Source organism: Zingiber officinale, chromosome 3A (assembly GCF_018446385.1).
Source record: "Zingiber officinale cultivar Zhangliang chromosome 3A, Zo_v1.1, whole genome shotgun sequence".
Classification (NCBI taxonomy): Eukaryota; Viridiplantae; Streptophyta; class Magnoliopsida; order Zingiberales; family Zingiberaceae; genus Zingiber; species Zingiber officinale.
Window position 1 is genome coordinate 48,014,209 of NC_055990.1, and position 7,159 is coordinate 48,021,367.

Sequence of the window (7,159 nt, forward strand, 5' to 3'; positions counted from 1 at the left end):
CAAGCATAGAATAATCTTCTACAGGAGCGGGTGGCGGTAATTCATCTTCCTTCTCAATGAGGAAGAGAGGAGGTCAATGAAGAAACTAAAGAACATACCCTAATTCATAATTATCTTCCCTTATATACCAAGTCCATCTTATAAGGACTATTCACCTTAAAGTCCATTTATCATTAACAACTCATAAATATTAATGAATTGAGTTATTGGATTTATACGTTGAATCTACATCCATTTAATCTAAAACATTCTTTATATATAATTAAGTATTAGATCACTTAAATAAGATTTAATTTTTTTAATGATAATTAATTGTATATATGTTAATTAAGTGTAAATTCACTTTGTGAAGATTAAATCCACCCTTAATTAGATTTAGTCCATCCATAGGTACGAGTAATCCTACATGATATCCTCGTAACTCTAGCTGATCATATCATACAGTGAGTGGAGGGTCACTCTCAGCTTTACAGTAGTTGGTTTTCTAAGTCTTCTTACAAATAATCAAACAAGGCAATGCAGGCAAACATCATGTTCTAAAAGGTCCCCAAGTAGGTGCCTTTATGCACGATTGTAACAAAGACAGGAATGAAACCTTATCGTCCTTGATGAAAACTGCCTTCAACCTGAACCAGAACGAACCAGATCGGACCAGTCATCGAATATCGATCGGTTCATGCTCAGACGATTTGGTTCTTGTAGCTCTCAAGGTGACTGAAAGGCAAGCACGCCATTTAAATTGAGCTGCAGAGTTGCCTGACCATTAGTGTGTTTCAGTTGAACGATATTCACCTGTCTTCATGGATTTGAGAGGCACCAGTAGAGGAGGAAGAGGAACGTTAAGGTTCGACTTAAAGTTGGCTGTTGTCTGCTCAATTTTCTTGGGCATTGGCTCTGTGCTGTTCTTGGTCGCTATAGGAAGCAGCAGCACTGGCACCGGAGCTTGTTTAGGTGAAGTTAATTATAACTCTAATCTTTCTATTAGGAAGCGTTAATCAATATTTATTCGATTAATTATTCTTATAACACATGGATCTTCCATCTCAGAGATCATCAGAAGCTGGAGGGAAAAGGTGGAAGCCCTTTCTTTCAGCGCTCCAGTTCTTAAACTTCATGTACGCTTTTAGAATCTTCTATATCAAAAGAATGTTTTATTGTGTTAATAAGTTCATTTTCATTTTTTTATAAAAAAAATTAAAATGAACATACTGTTTAATCCTTATCATGACATGGAAAAAGTTCGGCTGGAAGCGCGTTTTAGCAAGAACACGTAGTGTCGTACTAAACTTAACCGACTGCGGCTCAGACAAGCATATATATATATATATATATTTATGTCCGTGCTAATTTGCGCCAATGTTTGGAATGCTGCAGGGGAATCAGCGGCGGCGGGAGGTGGCGACGGGGAGGAGGGAATTGGCGGAGGCAGGGTCTAGGCCTCCGATTTGCGCTTACAAGTGCGGGCGATGTAGCCCATGCTCGCCGGTGCACGTGCAGGTGCCACCAAGTACTGCAGAGGGGGACGGGAAGAGGGACAGGGACGCCGCCGAGTATTTGCCCGTGGCGTGGTGGTGCAGGTGCCACGGCCGCCTCTATCAGCCGTAAACAACCACCTCTTCCATGGCCACCACATGTATTCGGTATGCCGTTAACATATAATTTGTTGCGCTTTTTCGTGTGTATAGTTTATACGAGGGCTATGTACATACCTTTGTATCATTGTGGTGCTGTATTATTGTAGAATAGTAAGCAAATATTCGAGTTAATAAATTCAGCAAAATATTTTAAAGCATCAATGAACCTACTCTTTGCTCTCTTTTTTTTTAAAAAAAAAATTATTGAACTAATCAAATTTATGAGAAATCTAGTATTGTTACTGATCCGGTGGTAAGGGGCACCCCGTCTGACAGGAGGTTAAAGTGGTCAACATCCTCCAGTCGTTCGACCAGACGTATTACCTTACTGAGCAGCAGGAGGAATGACCGACCTGGTATTTCGATAACTCGGCCTGACGCCGAGTTTCTGACGCTCACAAGGCCGAGCGGCCATCCCGCTCGGACGTCTACGACATTCGGCCGAGCGGGCATCCGCTTGGAGGCCATCAGCTGACGTGCTGTAACGACCCGACTCCTGGGTACCAGGCTGTGAGCCGGATCGCTACATTAACTACTGAAAATACTGTGCGGAAAACTGAGCAAATTTGAAATTTGCTAAACTAATTACTGTAAAGTCTTAACCTGACATTCTAGGAGTACCTGAGTGTTGTACACATGCTAGGAGAGACAATCTATGCCTCTTGGATGTCCTGCTAGCTGCAGTCAGACATTTCAACCGATCCGTAAGTCGATTGAGCCTTCGGAACGATTCACAGATCGTTCCAGCTTCCAGGATGCACCCTGATCGGTCGGGAGACCGATCGGTGAGCCTCCGTGCCTGCTGCGTTACGTTCGCATCGGATCGGTCTGGGCCGATCGAAGCACCTCGATCGGTCAGACCGATCGCGCTTCTTATGTTTCGTTGGCCTGCGGATCGGTGCGTCGGCCGATCGCTCACCGATCGGTCGGTCGACCGATCGGATGGCAGATTCGCCCGAACTCTCGGTGTTGGATCGATCGGACGACCGATCGGATAGCATCTGATAACATCGTATGCCTCGGATCGATCGGTGGCCGATCCGAGATCTGATCTTTGTAGCGGATCGGTCGGCGACCGATCCAACTCGATATGAAATCGAGTTTACGATTTCAGAACTTCCGACCGGGCGTGCCACAACTCATGAGACCGTTCTAGATACATGAAAACACTCAAGAATGTGAATACTCATATTCTAAACATGATGACTAAACAAGATATAGTTCACTAAACTGTAACAAGACTAATTCATAAAACCAGACGTGTTAAGTACTAAAACTGAATTAAAAGCGTGTAGATCCCAAGGATCTTTATTCCAGACCCCTTGCACACACACATCATTGTAGCATCGCCCTCCAGCCTCCGCTAGTCCACTTTTCTTTTACCTGTATCTGCAGTATAAGAAAAGTAGTACCTGTAAGCTTAAAGCTTAGTAAGAAACCATCTACCTCACTAAATCATGCATACGATGCAATTATGATTTTAAATCATGTTGTTTAAAAAAAAACATACTGAACATGCAAGCATGGCATGGCATATCAAACAAAGCATAAACTGGAACTGAAACATGGCATAACATATAAACTGAGCATGAAACTGAACTAGTCATGCATATGTCTAAATCTGTACATGAACTCAAATCATGTAAATTGAACCTGAACTGAACTGAAAGCTAAATTAGTGTTTTCATCACTAGTTTCAAATTTGAAAACTATACATATAATAGATGAAAATACTAAACATCTTTTGGGGCCTTGACAACTGTACTTATTGTGCGCGCATCCCTACAAGACCCGGGATTGCAAGTTCATCCAGCAGGGTTACTAGGTTATCTGAACCTAGGGACGACTGTGGGAGTCCAGCCCATGGATATCTGATCCAAGCACGATGCCAACTGAATAAAAGTAAAATACTGAATACTGTTTAATTTTACTTTGCTGTTCTAGGTTATCTGAACCTAGAGCTAGGTTATCTGAACCTAGAGGCTACTGTGGGAGCCCACCCAATGGATATCTGATCCATATAGCTGTAATAACTAATAATAAACTGAATAAAATGTTTCTATTACATTTTATATGTTGTTAGGACGCCTATTGGTACATCCTTCTGAACTGGGCATTCTACCGAATGCTTGGCGTGCACTAAAAGCATGCCCTAAAACTGAAAACTATAAAATTACTGAACTAACGCCAAAACTAACAAGCGAGAGCAATTATACTGCAGGTGAGGGGTTTCTTACCTCAATCGTAAGGTTTTCTTACGATTCTATTCGCTAGGTGTTTCCGGAAAACTGTCCGCTCGACGAACCGCTTACGTCTTCGCGTTCCTCTCGCGGAGAAGAACCCCTTTCGTGTTGGAGTCGTCGCCGGAAGATGATCCTATGGACCCTTGCCTTGGTGTGCCGTGCGTGAGGAAGAGGAGAAGAAGGGAGAGGCGGCGGTGAGGTTTTGGAAGAGAAAGTGTCGTGAGGTGAAGAGGTGCCGAACCAAAATAAACCAAACCCCACTTAAGTTTATTATTTATATTAAGTGGTTTAATGAACCCAACTCTAATATAAATATATTTGGTTCTCCTTCCTTTCAGCACGGCCCTGCTGGGTTCAACTGGTTACTAACATTATCCCTTACACCATAGGTCTCGGGTTCGATTCCCGCCTAAGCTATTTTGCGACCTATTTGTTTTTGCTACTTCCGCTACTCGGAAAATTCCGGAAAAATATCTAATAATTCCAGAAAAATCATAGAATAATTCTAAAATAAATTTGGGAATTTTTCGGGCTTTACAATCCCCCATACCTTATAAAAAGTTCGTCCCCGAACTTAAAACAATTCTGGGTACTTCTGTCTCATGCTGGCCTCTGTCTCCCAAGTCGCCTCTGCTGCTGTGTGATTTTGCCAGCTGACTTTAACTAATGGTACTTCCTTGTTCCGTAATTTCTTTACTGCTCGGTCTATTATCTGAATAGGCCGACTGTCATAGCTGAGATCATCACGGACCTGTACCAACTGGGGCTCAATCACCTGGGTGGCGTCTGGAATATGCTTCTTCAGCATGGAGACATGAAATACGTTGTGGACGGCTGACATCTCCTGGGGTAGCTCTAGCTCATATGCTACCTTTCCCACTCTCTTCGTGATAAGGTAGGGTCCCACATATCTGGGAGCTAGCTTGCCCTTCTTCCAAGCATGACTCCTTCATGGGAGCTACTCGAGGAAAACTGTATCCAAAACTCTAGGGGTCTGCGTCGTGTATCGGCATAGCTCTTCTGATCTGTGTTGTCTCTATCCTCTGGCGAATCTGTATGGGCTGTGGTATCGCCACTAGATATCTGTCTCAAGCTCTAGTTCCTTCATTCACCACTCTCATACAGATTGGTGATCCGCACCTCCGCCCATAGAGTGCCTCATAAGGAGCCATGCCGATAGTGGCCCGATAGCGTTGTTGTATGCAAATTCTGCTAGACTCGGATATTTGCACCAACTTCCTTGAAATCTAGGGCCAAGCTCGGAGCATATCTTGAGTACGATTCACTCGCTCCGTCGACCATCATGTCTCGAGGATGGAAGGCATCTTGAATTTTAAGCCGGTGCCCATAGTACACACTTCCGAAGTGTGATGTAAACTCTTGTCTCTATCTCGATATAATGGTTCGTGGGACTCCATGCAATCGACAATCTCCGGAGATACAATTGAGCTAGCTTCTCCATAGAGTAGGATATCTTGATAGCTAAAAGTGGGCTGATTTAGTCAACATGTCGACTATTACCCGGATGGCATCAAAACCATTCGTGGTTCTGGGTAGTCCCACTATGAAATCCATGGAGATATCCTCCCACTTCCATTCTGGAATCTGTATAGGCTGCAGAACTCCTCCTGGTCGCTGATGTTCTTCCGACAGGTGAGGCGGATGCTAACATATCTGGCGATGTCTCGCTTCATCCGGCCACCAAAGCGTTTCTTGGTCTTGATACATTTTGGTGGAGCATGGATGCATAAGGAGTTCTGTGAGCCTCGTCTAAAATCTGTCTCCGTAGCTCCTCCGATCCGGAACACATAGTCTGTCGCCAAAATACAACACCCTGTCGGACACTCTGAATTCTCCACTTTCCGATTCTGCTAGCCCTTGCTTGATTTTCTGAATTTCAGGGTCCTGATCCTGAGCTGACTGAATATCACCAAGCAAGGTAGACTCTAAGGTCATAGTGGAAAGTTGTCCGACTATAAGCTCGAGACTAAAGGCCGTAATCTCCTTCCTTAGGGGTGGTGACATAGCTGCTAAAGATAATAAGGTAGCACTGGACTTCCTGCTGAGTGCGTCTGCTACCTTATTAGCTTTTCCTGGATGGTAGAGGATATCTATGTCATAATCTTTGACTAGTTCTAACCATCTACGCTGTCGCATATTCAGATCCTTCTGAGTAAAGAAATACTTCAGACTTTGATGATCTGTATACACTCTGCACTGAGCTCCTCTGTGGTTTGTGGCCTATGAACGCCACCAGCTACATTCATTGCGATCTCTGGTCTGAGCATCTTCAGCATCAAGCGTACTCGTTCTTTCTCTGAGCTGACTAGTTCTGGACACAGACGGGCCAACCTGTTGAATTTCTTCACGGCCTCCTGAACTGATAGGTTGCCCTGACGAAATTCTGTAAACTCGTCATAGTGTCGGTTTGTGACTTGCATATGAAAGAATTCCTCGAAGAATTCTTTCTCGAAGTTGGCCCATGTCATCTGGTTTACTGGCCACTTCGATTTAATCCGCTCCCACCACATGCGTGCGTCTCCTGTTAAACAGAAGGAGGCACACTTCACCTTTTCGTGCTCTGGCCAGTCTAGAAGTTCCATCGTGCTTTCCAGTGTTTTAAACCATGCCTGAGCATCCCATGGTTCGCTGGTGCCTGAGAAGTTCTCGGGCTTAATTCTCTGCCACTGGATAAGGTAAGCTTCTCTCTTAGCCCCTGCTACTGGGGCCTCTGGGACCGGTACTGCAGGCTGAGCTGGTACTACCTCTGTGATTACTGGAGTCGTGAGGTTCGGTACTGGAGTGACTGGGGGAGTAGTCTGCTGGTTAGCCTTTAAGGAGGCTATCTCCTGCTGCTGTTCAGCTAACTGCTGCTGTAGCTGAGCCACTAATGCTGTAAGGTCTGGGGGAGGCACTGAACTGCCTGCCTCATGCTGGGGCTCAGCCGCTGCTGCTTTCTTAGCTGGACGTCCTCGTACCATTTTCTAAATAGCAGAGAACACATATATATAACTAGGCTATCATGTTATAGTTAACTACTGGTAACATGTTAAATACTATCACTGTAAACATAAATTAATTAACTACCAACATGAGAGCAAACATGGAAGCACACATAACTGATATGAAAGCTGAAAACAAACTGAGTGAGAGATGTTCTTACTTGGAAGCTGTAGGCACAATGCTGATGTGTGTGTAGGAAGTAAGGAACCCTGCTCTGATACCACTCTGTAACGACCCGACTCCTGGGTACCAGGCTGTGAGCCGGATCGCTACATTAAC

The 7,159-nt window shown here is 44.3% G+C and overlaps 1 protein-coding gene across 1 annotated transcript; it reads left to right on the forward strand.

Moving 5' to 3' along the window:
- Positions 1-658: 658 nt before the first annotated feature.
- On the forward strand, positions 659-1,796 carry LOC122053720. The gene is made up of 3 exons (XM_042615704.1): positions 659-951; positions 1,048-1,115; positions 1,375-1,796. The coding sequence occupies exons 1-3, from the start codon at positions 801-803 to the stop codon at positions 1,603-1,605; spliced, it is 450 nt and encodes a 149-aa protein (XP_042471638.1). The 5' UTR covers positions 659-800; the 3' UTR covers positions 1,606-1,796.
- Positions 1,797-7,159: the final 5,363 nt, after the last annotated feature.

Excerpts from the sequence above, each read along its gene's own strand:
- LOC122053720 (XM_042615704.1), top strand. The coding sequence starts at position 801 with ATGGATTTGAGAGGCACCAGTAGAGGAGGAAGAGGAACGTTAAGGTTC. Across the intron at positions 952-1,047 it reads TGGCACCGGAGCTTGTTTAG|AGATCATCAGAAGCTGGAGG; the intron begins GTGAAGTTAATT and ends CTTCCATCTCAG. Across the intron at positions 1,116-1,374 it reads CTCCAGTTCTTAAACTTCAT|GGGAATCAGCGGCGGCGGGA; the intron begins GTACGCTTTTAG and ends GGAATGCTGCAG.